General features: G+C 42.3%; 1 protein-coding gene across 1 annotated transcript in view; it reads right to left on the bottom strand.

The window, feature by feature from the left end:
- Arhgap24 (Rho GTPase activating protein 24) overlaps nt 1-19,796 on the bottom strand; it is a 397,141-nt gene that overhangs the window by 300,509 nt on the left and 76,836 nt on the right. Inside the window, exon 2 of the mRNA XM_021210457.1 lies at nt 19,324-19,520. Coding sequence (XP_021066116.1) covers nt 19,324-19,500 — 177 coding nt within the window. The 5' untranslated portion in view covers nt 19,501-19,520. The remainder of the gene's footprint in view (nt 1-19,323; nt 19,521-19,796) is intronic.

The following is a 19,796-nucleotide window of genomic DNA, read 5'->3' as shown; positions in this document are numbered from 1 at the left end:
TCTATAAGAGAGCAGGCTGAGCAAGCCAGGGGAGGCAAGCCAGTAAAGAACATCCCTCCATGGCTTCCCTGACTAAGACATAAAGTATTTCTTCATTCTTTCTTTATAAATATCTATCTATTTATTTGTTTTGGTTCTTTGAGATAGGATCTCTCTACCAGCTGTGTATGGCTGTCCTAGAACTCCTTACGTAGACTAGTCTAGCCTCGACATCACAAAGACCTGCTTGTCTCTGTCTCCCGAGTGCTGCGATTACTGGTGTGCACCATGAGCCCCGACTTTATAATGTCTTTCTTATAGCTCATATTTTAAAGATAAAAAAAATCTTTAAGATAAGTTATATCATGTATCCTGATGATAAAAAGATCCTGGGAACCAGACAGGGCTGGGAGATGCAAACCGTTTTCTTTGCAACGTACCACTTGTCCTGTCCCCAGCCCCCAACTTCCCACTCAGCTTGCTCTGGGCACTCTGCTCTCTTCTAAGAAGGGTTGCTATTCTCAAGTTAGGTAGGAACCCTAAATAAGCAGTTAGCACAAGCATTTAGCCACAGCAGAAAGCATTTACTAGAAAAGAAGAGAATCTGTATGGTTATTTTTAATTGAAAAGGAAAATCAATAAATTTAGCATTTATGTGTCTGCTGACCAATTCATACCAACCACACCTAACATATTAACACTGGTTAAATATTTCTGATGCATGATCTCCAAGCTGTAATTTAGTTTTAAGAGTAACACAGAAAAATATATGCAAAGGGAATAATAGAAGGTGAAAATCTAGTTTTAAAAACATCAGCAGGCTGCTGTTACAGAAGGTAGCTATGCACAGCCTAGATCTACTAGCCACTGCCTCTTTAATGTACACAATCATTTCTACAAATTGTGGCCTTATATACGTTTTGGTTGTTTTGCTTTAAAAATGATCTAACTTCAAATATCAAGAAATAGAGGACCGGGAAGATGACTCAGAGGGCAAACATACTTGCCACACAGGCACGAGCACCTGAGTGCAGAAACCCAGAACACACACATGGGCATGGTAGCGGCATGTGCTATCTTAAGGCAAGAAAGACCAGGGACAGACCCAGGGGAAGCCCCCAGGAGCTTGTGTGCCAACTCCCAGAGTACCTAGACGAGACACATTATAGTACACTGAACTCTCTAGTGTCTCTATTTCATTCTGTTTGGATGTGGTGGGGACCTCAGGATTTCACTCCCTCCTTCTGCTTTAGAGAGGCTGGTCTTACATCTGAGAGGCACGTCAGAGCGGGGTAAGGGGGTGGGGGGAAGAGGCAGCAATCCATACTTAACCACAGGCATCTCCAGCCATGCAGAAGAGAATCGCCTGGACCCCTGAAAGGGTGCACGCTCTCTCTCTTTTCTCACTTCTTTCTACATCCAGTAATTACCCAAACGTCACTGGGACAAAAATGTCTTCTGTGAGCACAGAGGGAAGACGGGCTGCTATGCTCACCTCGGCTGTTCCATACAAAGCTTCTGCTGTGAGCCACCTTGCTACCCACTCGCCAAGTCTTGCGCGACCTTCAGTTCAGCCCTGACTCCAACCCAAAGCACAAAAGACCACAGGACGCAGAACAGTTGGAGGCCTTGAGATGACTCTGGACTTATGACAAAGTGTCACAGTTTCCAAGACAGCCATGTGCGTCTCCAGTCACAGCTTGGTTTGTGCTTGCTGTGCTCCGTTCCAGCTGTAAGCTCTGCAAGCTCACTAGAAGCAAACCCAAGCAACCATGTGATGGTGATGGCAACTCTTGACTCAAAGAAAAGCACCATTGGCTCCCCGGTGGGAATAGCCTCCTCCACGCAAGGCACTGACACCGAGAATGGGGGAGTCTGCTCTGACAGTTGAGTCTAAGACACTTCCTCTACTGTCAACCAGTCAGAGTATCAATACCAGGTAATGCCTGAAAGTAGGCCAATTATTTTAACACGGCCAATCAGATTGAGACTCACTCTGTAACTCCTACCTTTAGCACTCATTCTTAGACCCCCTTGGTAAGATAATGAGGTTTTTATTATTCACACAATCCACATCTTACATCTGTTTGTGAGATGACGACCCCTGCAGCCTCTGTGCTGTGTCTCAGTGTTGACCTTACTCCAGGCCCCTGTGCTTTTATACTTTCCCATAGCCTGTCATGTTTATTTATTTCTTTATTTAGCACTCCAGATTTTATTCCCCTCCTGATCCACCCTCCAACTCTTCCACATCCCAAACTCTTGAGGAAAATATTTTATTTCGATACTCCATTTGTCTTACTCAGGGTTTCTATTCCTGCACAAACATCATGACCAAGAAGCAGTTTGGGGAGGAAAGGGTTTATTTGGCTTACATTTCCACACTGCTGTTGATCACCAAAGGATGCAGGACTGGAACTCAAGCAGGTCAGGAAGCAGGAGCTGATGCAGAAGCCATGGAGGGATGTTCTTTACTGGCTTGCCTCCCCTGGCTTGCTCAGCCTGCTCTCTTATAGAACCCAAGACTACCAGCCCAGAGATGGTCCCACCCACAAGGGGCCCTCACCCCTTGGTCACTAATTGAGAGAATGCCCTGCAGTTGGATCTCATGGAGGCATCTCCCCAACTGAAGCTCCTTTCTCTGTGATAACTCCAGCTGTGTCAAGTTGACATAAAATTAGCCAGTACACCATTATAGAATATTGATGTAAGATTTTCTTCCTGAAGGGCAAAGCTCAAAAGAAACATTTGAACTTGGTTTAAAGGCTCACACAACACAAGTAAGGATGAAGTAAGAAGAAATTCATGATTCAAGGCTAGCCCAAGTTACAGGGAAAGGACTTCTCTCACATAAACAAAACAACAAACAACAAAAAAAGTAGAATCTTTGGTTGTAAATTCATACTTTAAATTTCAAGCCAAACATTTTTAACATTGAATTGATTATACTAGTAGTCTACCAACTTTAGACTATTGATATTCATAGATCATTTATTACTAGCTCATTGAGAAAAATGTCATTAAATAATATATCTGTAAATTATTCAATTAACACTTTTTACTAATTATTGTATTGATTTACATTACAAATGTGACCCCATTTCTGGTTCCTCTTCCCAGAGTTCTTCACCCCATCCCCATCCCCTTTGTCTCTGAGAGGGTGCTCGCTGACCTACCCACCCACCCACCTCCTCCCCCCCCACCACCACACCTACCACACCCCACAGCTTGCCTCCGTGCTCCTCAAGGTCTTACTATCCAATCCACACAAGGAAAGGGGGGGGGGGAGTGTGATTTCCTAATTCAGCAGAACTGTAAGCTTAGAAGCAAATGCTATATGCTCTGAAACTCAGTCAGCAATTAAACTGTGAATATCAGCCCAGGTGAGCTTGGCTTGTCTCCTTAAAGAAAATAAATGGGGTTGGGAGAGAAGAAGGGAAGGAAAAGAAAATAAAGGCAGAAGGAAGGGAGGTGAGAGGGAGTGGAGGAAGTCAATCTTTCCATTATAAGCAAATTCAAAATCTCATTTATACTCGAGTCATTTGCTAAACATTAGTATCACTGTGCTAGCAATTCACTGTCTTGAAATTATATATCAAGAATTTATTTAGGAGTAAATTTTCAACTCTAAAACAGAAAAATTACTAAGTTAATGTGAAGAGTGCATATCATCCTGCTGGGCGAGCAAAGGCATGTCATGGTGTGGAAAGGGGCAGAAATGCCTCTGAGAAATACCATGTCTTCTGTGCTTTCAGTTCTGAGGGAAAGGTGCCTGAAATGAAACCTCACTCTGTTTTTAAAACTTTTTTCAGTCCATATTGAAAATGTTCAACATACAGAGTTAGTATATGCTGTATATTTCTTAAAATATTTTGATGACAGATGTCTCAAATGAGTACCACGGAGAAATCACAAAAATACAAAAATCACGTCTTATCCTTTACCACTGCTGTAAAGGGGTGAAATTCTTTGTGATAAAACTGGCTAGGAAAATACGTTGAGCTGGCTTCCCTGAGGCACACACAGCCCCCACTCTAACCAACTCTAGTCTCCAGCCAAAAGTAACGTGCTAGGGACATCCCAGGAGGCATCTCAAATGAAAGTATCAAGGGGCAGTTTGCTGTTGAAAAATAAAGGAAATTAAAGGTTTATATATCTCTGACTAGCGGGACAGACGATACTGACAAGAACCAGACTCACTGGTTAGGGACTTTGCAAATATCGTCTCATCACACTATACCACAGTGCACTATGATTCAGTGGTGCAGAGAACTTGTTCAAACAGTCAATTAAAAACATAATCGTTCTTGTCTGAGAGCTGAGAAGATACCACAGTGGGCCAAGAGCAAGTGTGAGAACCTGAATTCCACCCTCAGCACCCAAAGTAAAAGGGGAGCATGACAACATACGCATGCACTGCAAGCGCAGCAGAGGCAGAGAGAGTGGGACCTCCGCAGCTTGGTGGACAGCCAATCTAGATAGAATGGCAAACCTGAATTCAGGGAAAGTTCCCATCTCAAAACATAAAGTGGAGAGAGAGCAACTGTTCAAGACCTCCAGCATCCACAAGTGATCACAGGCTGCTCCTTACATACTGATGGCGGCTCTCACTTGCGGATGCTGTACACACACACACACACACACACACACACACACTTTTCCCTTGATAAGCTTACCAGCACTACTGTGACCTCTTCTTGGGTATTTTCAGATTTTTGTGTTTGTATTAGCAGGCTCACAGACACCATGGATTAGTGATAGAAGGTGTATGTAAGTCCAGAGCTACAATGTTCACCCTACTAGAACTGTTAGCATCCTCCAATTCAACCTTGTCTCACCCAGGATGAGAAAGCCATCCAGGTTTTACATACCGGGGCTAGGAATTCTGACCCTGCTGGACCAGAGCTGCATCTACTGTCCAACACCAGTCACCTGCAGGAAGTCTCCACAGATGTCACTGTGAGGAGGAAGCAGGAGGCGCTCGCAGGCTGCTCCTTACATACTGATGGCTCTGAGGAACAGTGTGACTCCTTTCATGGACCTCTCTTCCACTGACCCCTCATCTTGCTGCTGGTTTGGCTTAACAGTATCTCAGTGGCCTTTAAAAGAGACAATTCCATATACTCCTCTATTTTTAAATAATTGTTGACATCAAATTAGAAATGGTCTGGGTCAGAACTGTTTTTAGGGCAGTGTCCTCAGAAATCATTGTCTCTGGACTTTTTTCTCAGGGATAGGGTTATACACTGAGCAGTGAAAAGAGAAGGTTGATGTTCGTGAAGCCAGAGAAATGCATTAGAATGTTAGGAACTGTCTAATGTCCTGATGACTGATTTAAAGCTGTTTCAGATGTAAAAGGGGAGTCATCGTGGGAAGAGGGGGACCCTACCATAATGAACCTCTTTTCTACATTTCAGAGAATCACACATCCCTGTTGTACAGGAGTTCATGACACTCCCATCAGTGGCAACGGACTGGGCACAGGCAGTGCACTGTGCTATAGGTGAGGACCCCTGGGATCAAGTCACAGTTGTACAGGACAGGAAAGAACATACAACCCAGCAAGGGCTATCGAGTGCACGGTTACACGGTTCAGGCACAGTGCACAGGAGAGCCTCCCGATTTCCACACCCATTTCACACCCATTCTCTGGGGAGGGCAGAGAAGGAAGGAGGGGGTGAGGGCCAGGAAGATGGTCTTCCTTTTTTTCCTTTAATTAAATGAACAAAAACCATTACACTAAAGAACAGTACACGGCATTCAGTAGGCAGGAAGTGTCATCGGCACAGGATTAAAAAGCACCAGAAAACTACTATGGCGATATCATCCCTGTGTGTGTGTGTGTGTGTGTGTGTGTGTGTGTGTGTGTGTGTGTGTGTGTGCCTGCCTCACATTAAATGAATGGCTGACTGGATGTGTCCAGGATACAGGAAGGTCTGAGTGAGAACCCCCAGCTCATACAGTTAATCCACAAGTGAGGCTGTTTCCCGGGCTGTGCCAGTTCCTAAACCCAGAGGGCTTTCCCGTTCCTCCCATGACAGCCTCTTCGTTCTTCAGGCCTATTTACACAAACTGACTTTTGTTCTTATCTGAATATCTATCCACCCCCACCAACATCACATCCTTATCTAGTTAGTCTCTATAGTCTCTATAGTACCTGCTTTGACTCCGTGCAAGGCCATGGCTCTCCTTACAACAGAGCTTCACAAAATAGTATAGCACACTTTATAATAAGGAAATGCCTAGACAAGACCCACTTGCATAAAAAAGTGTTTGTAAACGAACAGATAAGGAAGGCAAATGGGTCCAGTCCTAGAGAGTCAGTACAAGCACAACTGTATCTCATCTGTTAAAACGCCACTTGGCTTTCTCACTCCTTGTCAAGTTTCACCAATATGTATACTTCTGAAAGGTAAAACAAGCACTCACCGACTCTAAAAGGAAACTTAAAGTATTTTATGGTAATAAAATAAATGTCACTATAAAACGGGAACTAATTTATAAGCTTATGCTAATTAACTAAAACCTAATAAAATTTAAGTTTTCAGCCCTCACATGACCTGCCCCATGGCGATTAAGATAATGATCACCAATTCCAGCACGGGGCACTTACACCAAACCCTCCCTCTTGCTTAACCCCACTCCAGGTGCTGCAAACCTTTGTTTAGAGGCTCTCATGTGCTGACGCAATTTCGCCTTCTCTTTAAGGGAATGCAATACCTTTTGTTCTAAAGAAACCTTTGTTCTTCTATTAGAGAAATCAAGAACTAACTTGTGTTGCCGGTGTGACTAAGGACAATTGATTACAACTATCAGAAATATGAGCCAGTTCTTGATTATGTAATAGTTACACAAATATTTTCTTATGATAAAGTTTTTGTTGCCTCTAATTTTTTTTTTTTTTTTGAGACAGGATCCCATGCTGTAGACTTAGAGGTCCTGTAACTCCCTATGTAGATAAAGTTGTATCTCTGCGACCAGAGTAATGGGATTAAAGATGTGCCACCCACCAGCTTGTTTGTTTTATAATTTTTAATTTGTTTTTAAGTTCTGAGAGGTCAGTTAGCAACATCCCATTTTTGAGAAGAAGCAGAAGCACCTTAGATAGTGGCCCTTTCTCACTTCAGCCCTTTCAATAGGGGACCTAGATTGGAAACTCTGACCCAAACCACAATTTAGTGTTATCTGTTATGTAAGTATAAACACTTCTCAGCCTTATCAATCAAGCGGCTCCTCTATGTGAAAGTAAACATCAAAGACTCTTCTATTATATAATAGATTTGGGACAACTGAAATTCAGGCTCCCTTCTGTTTAAGCTACAGGGAACAGAATTCTGCTAAGACAAAATTATAGTGCCAATTGGCAGAGACCAAAGAAATAGTTAAGATTCAGTCACCCAGTCAACTTTACTATAAGGCTGATCATCTTTACTTCCTGGTTCAGGCTTTGCACCAACGATCCTATGTAGACATTTAATTTTAATTAAATGGTAACCAATTAATTTTCCCTATCTAAGATGATTATGAGTGGCTTTACACTACAGTATCTTGGTTCCTTTATTTGCACTCGAAGCCCAAATTCCAGCCATCCCCAATGCAACTATTGCATATTGCATCAAGAGCAAATTAGATGCAAAGGCTAAGGAGAGAAGTGACATCTTTTCTTCTTGACAGTAATCCTTGCGGACACAAAGGTGGCAAAAGAGACCAATGTTAGACAGGACACTTAGTTACTGGGATTGTCACCAGAACAGTAGCCAGTGAGAAAGCTCTTCAACCCCCCCACACACAAAAGCAGTGCCTTGTCTATATGAGAAAGGAATAAGGGTCCTAGAGCAATGGCACCCACGCCTCAACTCTTCCATGGGAAGAACTGCATTAACGCCTTCCACTCTGTGAGCATGTCTGACTCTACCCCAGCGCTAACCTCTCGGCTGTGCTTAAGTCCCCCAGCTTTTTCTTCTAATCCCAGCCCTGAAATGGAAATACAGTTTGGGAGAGTGTCTTGGCCACATTTCTCAGAGTCCTTTCTAGGACTACACCTACATAAAAACCCATTCCATCGCCCTCACAAAAGTAGATGGCAGAGGTGGGATAGACCTTCTCACATTGTGTCTCTGTCTCAGGCTAAGAAGAAAAACAATGACACACTTCTCAATGAGCCCTGTCCATTTCATCTCCAGCAACTCATTTGCAGACATCAGCTACAGGCCACTAGCATCTTTCTCCTGTGTACACACCTGTCATATATGCTTTGTTCCACAAACCCTCAGCCCTGTATGAACTGTAAAGGCAACCAGAAATGACACCCAGACTCCTGTCAGTATGAACGGACAGGGACGTCGTAAGGCGGAACAATGGAGACAAGAATTCTCTATGACTACAAATGCTACAGAGACACCCCAGACTCGTTCAGTGACTCCCAAAACTTTGTGTTAGCTGTGAGTATATGTGCTGGATCCAACATACTCTTCATACACCAGCAACCCATCTCTTGAACTCTCTCAGTCCATACAAGAATTAGGGGTTGCCAACATACTGCGCTTAGTTGGTATGACGCCTTTCATTTGTGATCATTATTTTTAAAACAGGGTTCTTCAACAGGCCTTACAGGAAACTGCATTCATACTTTCCAAACTTGATATCTGGCTCCCTGCTTCTCTTTCATAGACTCACAAGTGCATCTACTCGGAAGCCTCTTGGCATGAGATGAGCCCAGCTCACCTGCCCACGCATCTCCAGAGGACGTCTACATGACTGACTTATTTTGTTTTAATTTTTACTCTTCTACCTGATCTTATCAATTTCTATAGAAAGAATCACGAGAATTGATGATCACCTGACAAGCACAGAGAGCAACAGTTCACACTCAATGCCACTATTATATTCCTGGAGGAATCAGCCTGCCACGAGAGGCTTCCTTTAGAAGCCACCTCCAATGACAGATGGGACGCATTCCACTTGCCATTCTAATATAATTGAAACTGAAGAATTGCTGAAGTTAGCTACACTTTAAGGTAACAAGGCTTATTGCTTTCATGCTGGAGACTTCCCAAAAGATTGCTGATGGGAGCTGGGCATGGCAGGACACACCTTTAATCCCAGCACTTGGGAGGAAGAGGCAGGTGAATTTCTGAGTTCGAGGCCAGCATGGTCTACAAAGTGAGTTCCAGGACAGCCAGGGCTATACAGAGAAACCCTGTCTCAAAAAAAAAAAAAAAATTGCTGATGTGTTTCGCAGTAAGTCTGGAACTTCCACAAAGACATCCAAATTTCAATATTATTAAAATACCATCAATGCACATGCCTCGGAATGAAAGTCTTTGTGTGCAGCACCGTGTGACCCATCCTCAATCTCAGATAGAAATGAAAAGACTGAGAAAAAAAAGACAAATTTTCCCTTCTTTACATCTCTGATGGAACATAGGGCCTTATAAAGTGAAATTTCTACTAAGCTGTCGACTGGAGAAACAGTAACCTAAAAAGACAGTCAATGCAGTGTCTACAAATTATTCCCTCATTGGTTACACATCAGATGTGTCAAAAGGTGTCAGTTCAATTCCCAAAGATCCATAAATATTCAGATGGATGGAGTTATAAAGTTTCTGGACAATGACATGAAGCTGTGGTCTCTATGGTCTCTACAGTAATTCCTCTGGACCTATTAAACTTTGAAATTGAATAATTGCTAGAACATCCAGTCTAAGATTTCTAACTCATCTCAAAATCTCAGATAGAAAGAACTTCAGAGGGGGCAGCATTGTTGGTTTTGTTGTTTTGTTTTGTTTTGTTTTATTCCCCTTTAAAATATCCAAAAGCAGAACTAACCAGAAGAAAACCAAAACTAAAATAAATCCTGCCTCTTTAACAGTAACCACAGTAATTAACCAGGGAGGTTTTAAGGCTGACACGTAGAGACAAGCAACCATGACAGGATTTGTGCTGATGTCTAGAACTGCCTTCAGCAAGGCTGATTCAAAGTTTGGCTAATTGAGAATATTTACAAAATCTATGTGGGTAGAAAATGAAAATATTACTCACTCCCCTGAAAAGCAGAGAGGCCAATTTCCAAATATCTGTGGATATTACTGTGCAAGTTTTACAGACAAGGTTTGAGAAATAATCTTTCTGCAAGAATCATAATCATTTAATTTTTAGGAAACAAGATCAGCGTTAATATTGAGCAAAACCTAAAGAAAATCGGGAGTGAAAATTATCTCTGAAGCCAATGAAACTTCATTTTTGCACTGAACTGAGGTAATGCAAAAGGAGCAGAGAGGTAAGGTGACACACATCATGAATTCTCACATCAACGGTGTGCCTTTGGCCCCCACGGCACTGTCATTTACAAAAACAGGAGTGACTTGCAAAATATTTCCTTTCAAATCTGGGGGAAAATATAATTCATGGCATCAGAAAACAATATCTAGGAAAAAATTTCAAAATAGAGAGTGAAACTTGGTCCTGACAGGCTGCCTGAACAACGCACTAGCATCTCACTTGCTGATGTGCTGTTGCTCCCTGTCAGCTCTGTCGAAGGCTATGAATATTAAACACCCCAGCTAACTAAAGGCAACGTTGATTTATTCAAGCAGTGCTGCACACTTCAAGCTAGGCCAGGATGACAGCATCCTGAACAAACATGTAGACCCATGAGCCCAGAACTCCAGCCTTGAGTTCCTAGCCTTGCCAGCCCCATGACTGGTCAAGCGGGTGGTGTGCATCTATTCATCTGCATTGAGCTTAAAACTTTAGGATATCTTTCCATTGTATTTGGGTCCATATCCAAAGGATTTGTTGAATGAAGAATCTGGGTACCTAAAGATAAGCCAAGGAATATGCTACAAAAGGATCGACTTTGCTGATCTCTTCCGGTAACTATGGCACAGAAAGGAATGGTGGGTTAAAAGAAAGAAAAAAAAAACAGCAAAAACTAAAATAAATTTGATAAGAAGTACAATATATTCAGTATCTTAAAATTTTCAAAAATGAAAAATTGTATGGGAGCCTAAACTATGGGCATGGTCCATTAACTGAATGTTATTTCAAGTTAATCATAAGATAGATTTGACAACCCAACAATAGTTATTTAGTTCATAAGAAAATGATGCCCCCATTTATTTTGGAGGATAAAACATATTTTATCAATGACTCAAACATATTTTATCTATGACTAATAACTTTTAAAATTAAAGGATCACATGATCATTGTGAGTATAATACTGAATAGGAATTATACTTAATGCTAAATATTTTCTTGACTCTAAAATCAGAAATAGCAAGGTTCTGAGAGTCCCACAAGTTTAAGAGATACCAGAAAGGACTCTAATTTAGTGCCACACCACTGCCCAGAGCCAGCCTCAGCCTGCACACACCAAGGACAAAACATGCGGGGAATTGATCATGGGAGCTAGGAAGTACCATTAGCACCAGGGAGTAGCTGTAAGCACCAGGGAGTAGCTGTAAGCACTGGGGAGTAGCTGTAAGCACTGGGGAGTAGCTGTAAGCACCAGGGAGTAGCTGTAAGCACCAGGGAGTAGCTGTAAGCACTGGGGAGTAGCTGTAAGCACCAGGGAGTAGCTGTAACTTGTATCTCAGTCAGTCACGTGCTTAGGATGTTTACCCTGTACCTAAGACATAGATGGGAGACTTAGTGCAGGATAGAAAGGAACAGAAAGTTCTAGCACCACCATATTCCAGCAAGGGAGTGAAACAATGAGAAAAGCAGGACCATTGGTCATGGCACCCTGGAAGCCAGAACCCGGAGGATGTACTTGCCACATCAGAGCTAGAAGGTAGAACAGAAAACCAGACGCAATATCATGCTTAGCATCTGAGATGCTGGTCACTAGCCATACATCCAACAAAGGCATGTAAGAGCCACAGAAGCATGAGGCCCTGATATCCTATGCTCCTCCTCCTGCCAAGCCCAGTTGTAAGACTCCAAAGAGATGGTCTTCTCCCCTCCCCCTCCCCCTCCCCCTCCCCCTTTCCCTCCCTCTTCCTCTCCTTTCTTCTCCTCCCCCTCTCATTCTCCATCTTCTACCTACTTCTCTCTGTCTCTCTCTCACACTAACACAAACACTCACATATATTCACATATATGCATGCACATGTTCACACACATGTATATATGTATACTCATACTCTTTCTTACACACACACATGCACAGAGAATACACTTTTAAGCACGCACTCACATACATGCATACTCACACACATATGCACTGTGACACATACTCTTTCTCTAACACACGCATGAGAGAGAGAGAGAGAGAGAGAGAGAGAGAGAGAGAGAGAGAGAGAGAGAGAGAGAGAGAGAAAGAGAATAGCTTCCTTTCTATAAAACAGAAATCCCATCAACAACAAGCTGGTAAGGCAGGCATATGTTGAAGTGTATATGAAAGGACATAGATGAACTTTAAACTGAATAAGAGGCTTGAGTTTTAGATTAAAATTTAACAATTAAAAATGACCAGTATGGTTCCTCAGTCTTGGACATAATTAACATATGACAGCAACTCCTCTCATAAAATAAATGAAATCATATGTTCACATACAAAAAAGAGCTGTATGTAAATGTTCATAAAAGCATTATTCATAATAGCTAAGAATAAAAACAGACCCATCACCTGACATACCAACTAATGTGTGCTATGGTGACCCAAGAGCACATTCTCAGGCAACAAAAGTCAATATATCCTACGATGTGGATGAGACTCAAGGTAAACTACGTATCATACAGCAAGATCCAAAGCACAAGAGGACGAACTTCTGCCTTAAGTTCTTCTCCACGTACATAAAAAGTAAACAAACTGCTTTCAAATTTACAATTTATGTAATTGACATTGATTAGCAGTTCCTGGGTTAAGGAACATGCAGCAATCGTTTTAGGAAAATGGATGGGGGCAGGATTTCAATGGGATAAAGCTAAAGCCAGGCAGAGCAACTGGCAACAGAAGAGAAATTACAAACGGCTGTGAAATGCCAGGAGGAAATCAGCCCCCCAAAATAAAACTGTTCAGAGGAAATCGCCACCCTCACACTTCCTGCTCTTACTTCTGTCTCAGCCAGGAGCACATGTAACGTGCTGAAGTCTCTGCGAATGAGACAGCAAAAACATGGATGGCTGAGCTCTGGATGCTGACTTCTATCATGAGCGTGAGAGCTTTCAGCCATAAGTGAAAGGCTCAGACACCGAGGGATCCGAGTCCTGCAGCTTCTCTCCAGATTAGTGCCGATATATCTGTGCTACAGGAAACTAGGAAGCCAGAGGCTTCCTTAAGTCTTCTTGGATGCCATCAGAACCATGTTCGGCAACTCTGATGGAGCCCCAAAATGACTGAAGCAGAGAGATAAGAGGAGGACCGTTGTGGGCGCTGCTTTTGCTGGAAGGGTTGCTGGGGTGTCAGTGTTGGCAACACATGTTACAAATGAAACTAAGCCAGCTACTGCGTGGAAATTAGCACGGCCATGGCCAAGAAACTCCTTGTGAAGCTAAGATACACTGATCAGCAAATTATTTTTCTTCATTATACAATAATGAAGTATGTACTATGGATTCTAACTTCTCCTCTCCGTGTCAGAGAGGATAGCAGTAATGATGATGATGATGATGGGTGGTGGTGGTGGTGGTGGTGGAGGTATCAGTAGCCTAATGAGACTAGGTACTGGTTTACATCCTGAAACACTTCATACAGCTCACAAACTGTGGCGTAGATATTTTATGGAAGACCATGACAAAGTAAGACAAATAATAGTTTTATTTAAAGCCTGAGGCTACTGGGTAAACCTCTTATAAATCCACACAGAATGATTAGAGAACCTGTACCCACAACAACTGAAGTCAACTGCTTCCTGGGCAACTGCCTAGAGTGGATAGAAACAATTTACAGACTATCAGGGAGAAGGGAACCCTCACTCTCTAATCTTCTACCTAACCATCTGTTCTAAGCTCAGCATCCTCGGCTGCTCCCCATCAGGTGCCCTCCGTGCTGATAGATATTCTCAGTCCTCCTTCTGGAGCAATAGGCTGAAGGAAACCCTTTCTTTTCTAATTTATATCTGGTTGTGGTATTTATCACGTCAACACAACAGCAACTATCATAGTGAACCACTGCATCTAAGTAAGGGTACGTGAGCAATCAGGGACTAGCGCATTCTGATCCAGCTATGCAGCAACCCTTTTATATCCCTTCCTGGACTGCTTGAGGGAAAAAGATGCCATGTTGAATTTGGAAGCAAAAGTTAAGAAGTGCAAAAGCCCTGGCAGCCCGACCATCTAAAGTGCTTCTTGAAGCAGATTTCTCTCACTTGCTCAGAGACAGACAGACACACACAGAGACACACAGACAGACAGACAGACAGACAGACACACAGACAGACAGACAGACACACACACACACACATACACACATACACACACACTACCTGTAGAACGTCTGTAGGAACAGTAGAAACCTCTGCATTGAGTTTAGAAATGATCAATAACATGAATAGCTTGGATATTGTCTGATATCCAACATCAGACTCCCGTATGGACAGTCGCTGCTGCCTTTAGGTTTATGGAGTGTGAGCGCATCGTGAAATCACCCATGTAAATTCTCTTGCCACTTTTCCACCGCTCAGCCCTTGGGCTAAGGCCGTGTGTGCAATAGTGTCCTTTACTCGTCATAGTAACTTCATGAGGAAGGTGATCTGATCTCAGTGGACAAACACGCACACTAAAACTCAAGCTACCCGGTCATTTTCCCAATGTGTCACAATCTGTCAGCATGCACCTAAAGTTCAGCACAAAGAATTTTACTCCAAAGTCTTTTTTCCCAACCTAAAAAACACTGCACTTATTTTGTGCATAAAGGTAAGCAATGGGAAATTACTGAACTGTGGAATAAAATGATTTGAATTAATCGCATTTCTTATCTCTTGAGAAACAACTTCTATGAAATCCCAAAGAATCCCTAAAACCCCGTGAAGGCCTGAAACACTACTCTGCTTCTCAAATCCTGACTGCCTCAGATACCTCAGATTCCACGCACAAGTCTCTTGGCTTAGACTTAGAGTGAAATTCGCTTCTTACATTTGCAGCATCACTTTAAACACTTAGCTGTGCCTGCGGCTTCTTTGGATTCCTATCTTGTAACTGGGAACAGCAAGTGCCTGAGAGGTTTCTAGATTTCATGAACTTACGAGTTTCATTAAGTATAAAATTAGGCCTTGCTCTTTAATCAGCAATCAATTCTGCACATTTGGAGGTCAGCCCTCAGGTTACAATACTCAGCAGCGCCTTGTACTCTGAGGTAGGACAATCCATTGTGATCCAATATAATGTCGTCTTCATTGGACCCAGCAAAAAACATTCCCCACACATGTGGATCAATATCTGTGGTAGAAAGTCTAAACTATATTAATTGGGTTGCTGCCTGTCTGGCTTTTGGCCATTTTCTCAGAAGTCTCACACTAGATTCTAAAAATCGATGCTCCCTGCTGCCCTCCTAGCATAGAAGTGTGTTGGGGGAATTCACCAGCATGGCCCAAGGCAAAACTTAGCTTTTATTTAAGTTATAGTATATTTCAAGAAATAAGACAGATTGTCCCATAGGATCTTTAACATACCCATGGCATTGCCTCTTTTGGAAATAGCAATACCCAAATCAAATAGCTACAACTAAAGCCTCAGCTGTTTATCATTTTTTTTAATATTTGTGTTTTTATTTTCTGTATATTAATATTTTGCCTCCATGTATGTATGTATGTGTCCCAAATGTATGTCTGGTTCCCTTGGAAACAGAGTTATGGTTGTGACCTGCCGTTTTGGTGTTAGAAACTGAACCTGGGCCCTTTAAAAAAGCAACAAGTGCTCTTTCCCACTGAATCATCTCTCTTAGCTATGTCATAATTATTAATGAAAGATGGACAAGTGAATTTTTTCATGACCTTGGCTTAAATCTGTTTAAAACATCCTTAAAAAATAATTGATCCGAAGCTTAGGAGCACATGGTGAGGGGAAAATATTTTTGTAATCTTTTGCATAGTTTTTAAACTTTTTCTCCATATATGAATATCACTTTATTGTAAGATTAAAAGTCAAAATAGGAAATAAATCTGAAAATATGGAAGAATACAGCTATATAAAATGCTGATAGCACCAGCCTATGCATGATAAAATGGTAAGTACATAAATACCAGCATGGATCCCTAGTCTGTATTTCCACCCCCCAGAAACAACCAAACTAAACTGCAGAGTTTTCAGTTGTCTGTGAATAAAGTTTGTCCCTGAATTAGAGCATTCACTTGTCACCAAACAGGTCTCAACAGTTTCACCCTAATGAACTAAAATTGCAAGGTTCATTGTCCTCTTCTAGAAAAAGAACATGTAATAAAGGTATTTAGTTTTGGGTATTTTTAAGTTGAATAGGTAAGTTATTACTTTTGAGGTAAGACTCTATCATACTGCCAGAAAACCATAGTTAGGGCTGTTAGGCCACTGTCAGTCACACTTGGAAAATGGTGAACTTGAAGGAAATTCACCTTCTACTCAAGAAGGAAACACAGGAGAAGTGGTACTGAGACTTCTGAAGTCCTCCAACTTGGACAGGTGGTTGGGTATCTGGGAAGCCACGAGAGACGAGGAAGAGTGTGGAGAATGATGCTAAGTCCACCTAATCTGGACTGTGATACAGTAAATCTGATGCACATCAAGTTCTGAGAGAGATGAACGTCAAAGACACAGACGGAAGATAAACCTAACTGGGAGAGTTATGTCATTAACAGGTTGTCAACCTACTAGGAAATGGCTGTCAAGATTCCTTTTTAAGAGAGTGATGCAGGATTGGGTGGTTTGTCTAAAAATTGCTTCCCACCATCCAGAGGGAGATCCAATCTCCACGTAGAGCACAGAATCCTTTGCACATGACCCCGTCTCTCTCTCTCTAAATCTCTTGCCCTCTCTCCACACTTACAAACATGGAGGTTCAACTTTCAGAGTGTGAAATGTCCCCACAAACTAAGAATGGTGGCGTATGCCTGTAATGTGGTCACCTGGGAATTTAAGGCAAGGGAATACCAAGTCATAATCATGCATGATGACACAGCAAGTTCAAGGTCAGGCTGGGTGACATAAAATCCTGACTAAAATAGTATACAATAGAACAAAATAATATTCCCACAGATACAAGGACTTGAAACATGATCCACTGTTGTGTTGGAAGTCTGTGGAGAGCTTGGGTGTGGCTTACCTCACAGAAGGAGGTTGTTGATGGCAGGCCTTGATGGTCCCATCCACTTCTGAGTCCTGTCTGACTCTTTGCTTCCTGTCTGCCTATGGGGTGAGACTAGCCACCTGTTACATCTAATACTATAAACTGGAGCTGGCCCCACCTCAGGACCTCCTACAATGGTAGCCCATGCTCTTTAAAACTGGGAGTCAAAATGCATGAAGAACAAGGACATCTTGTTGGAAGCATTAAACTGAATATAAATAACCAAGAAATATTTCTGGCAAAAGGCCAGTCCAGAGAAAAATTGAGGATTAGTGGGAAAGCAAAGACTGAGCTGAGGAGCAAGGAACTCTGGGATTTATATTTCTTGTCTAGCTGCTCATTAGCAATATCCACTTGATTGGTAAGCATAGATTTACAAATACATAATTTTCCCAGATACAACATCTGCAAAGATTTTCTTCATCTACGTCTTTAAAGCCTATTGTAAATTTGACCTGGAGATACAAGTCTGTAATCCCAGCTACTTAGAAATCTCAGTCAGGAGGATTACAAGTTCAAGGCCTTCCTGAGTTACAGGGTAAATTCAAAGTCAGTATGGGCAACTTAGGAAATGCATTTCAAATGTATATGTGTGTGTGTGTGTGTGTGTGTGTGTGAGAGAGAGAGAGAGAGAGAGAGAGAGAGAGAGAGAGAGAGAGAGAGAGAAAAGAAGGAGGAGGAGGAGGAGGAGGAGGAAGAGGAAGAGGAAGAAGAAGAAGAGGAAGAAGAGAAATGTAGGGAGCAAGAGGGATTGAGTGACCTGGAAATTTAGCTCAGTGGTAGGGCACTTGTAGGCATAGGGCTATGGGTTCAATTAAAAATCAAAACCCTTCACAAGATTTTTCAATGCCATTTAGCCTTCATTCTTTCAAATAGGAGTATAATTCTGAGTTGAGATAATTAATTAGTGTAGTAGAGAATAGGCCTGGCCCCACTCTGCAAAACACCAAGGAAGAAAGTCAGTGACTACTCTGACCCAGCTCTCAAACCTATGAACCACAACAATGGCCAGGAAAGCAAAGGGGTTCTCTGCTTGTTCCCCTAGTGACTGATCTCCACCACAGACAGTGCCGTACGAAAGCACTTGGTGTGGGTCCCTTCTGGGACTTCCATAGAGGCTGTCCAGTCTCAAGTGGCCATCCCTAAACACGTGTAGATACGAGCAGTACCAATAGGTGTTTTTGTGTGTGTGTGTGTGTGTGTGTGTGTGTGTGTGTGTGTGTGTGTACAATAAGTATTTTATTATACACTAAGCTAAATCGTAACTCTGGTAAATACTCAAAAGCTAGAAGCAATCTTAAATAAAACCACTGGGGTTTAAAGCACTAACTTACAGTGGTTTTATGTCACTGAATTACAGGAATGAGAATCCTGTGAAATTATCATGCTTTGTGAACTTAAAACAGTAAAACTGAATTCTGATTTAAATTCCTAGTTAAGTCCTTGAACTTTGAACTTTGAACACAAGAGGAAGTAGCTTCAAGATCATGCTATGTCTTCTTGTGCCCTAGATGTGGGCAAAGGAAAGGCACGGTAGTGAGGCCTCTCTTTGCATCTTTCCTTTGTTGATAAGCAATGACCAGGGCTGAGAAAACTCAAGCACTCTTTCTTTTTCTTTTTCTTTTTTTCTTACAGACTTGAAACTTGTGGCTAAGAACACAAGGAAATAAATGATTACTAAAGAACCACAGAGAACACAGAAACTGTCCCCAGAGGAGAGTGGCTATGTATGCAGTTTCCCTTAAAATATAGATTTTTCAACTCATTCCTAAGGGGAAAAAGAAAAGAAAAGCTGCCTTGGTTATGAGCTCTATCCCCCAATAATAGATGCCTACTAATATTTTCTCATGAAGTAAGGTTGCCTGAGGGATTCAGACATTCTGTCCCTTCAAAATTAACATTGGACAACTGTAATTTGCCCCAGAGTCTCAATCAGCTAGTTCATTGTGTCCAAATATAAGCAAAGCGTGGAGAAGAAGCAGACAAGACGTCTGTGAACAGATACTGTGGGGAGGCTGAGCCCCTCAGTCTCTATCAGCTGCGCGGGTCCCTAAGGTCTGCAGGGATAATTTTTCCTACTTACCAAGGGCTTGGTTTCATCTTCATCTTTGAAATAATAAAGCTGATCCCCCTTGAGTACAAACCAGCGGGTGTGCCAAGTCTTGACAAAGCCGCCTTGCTTCCTTAGCCACCCACACTTGGTGGCATTCTGCCGCCCTTGGCCTTGGGGGCTCTCTGTGGAGTCACAGTTTTCCTCCATTCTCAAGCTGATGGATTTTCCTGTGTAGAAACAAAAGGAAAGAGGGAGGATAAGGTGTTCTGTTGCCACTGTTCTTAAGGAGAGAGAGACAGAGACAGAGACAGAGACAGAGACAGAGACAGAGACAGAGAGAGATGGAGAGAGGGGGAGAGAGAAGGAGAGAGGGGGAGAAAAGGAGAGAAGGAAAGAAAGAATAAAGAAGGAAGGAAGGGGAAGGGAAAGAAGGGAGGGAGAGAGAACGAGAGAGAAGGAGGAGAGGAGGAGAAGGGAGGGAGGGAGGGAGGGAGGAAGGAAGG

Source organism: Mus pahari, chromosome 13, assembly GCF_900095145.1.
Source record: "Mus pahari chromosome 13, PAHARI_EIJ_v1.1, whole genome shotgun sequence".
In the NCBI taxonomy this organism is placed as follows: domain Eukaryota; kingdom Metazoa; phylum Chordata; class Mammalia; order Rodentia; family Muridae; genus Mus; species Mus pahari.
This window is presented reverse-complemented; position numbering and strand designations above follow the sequence as displayed.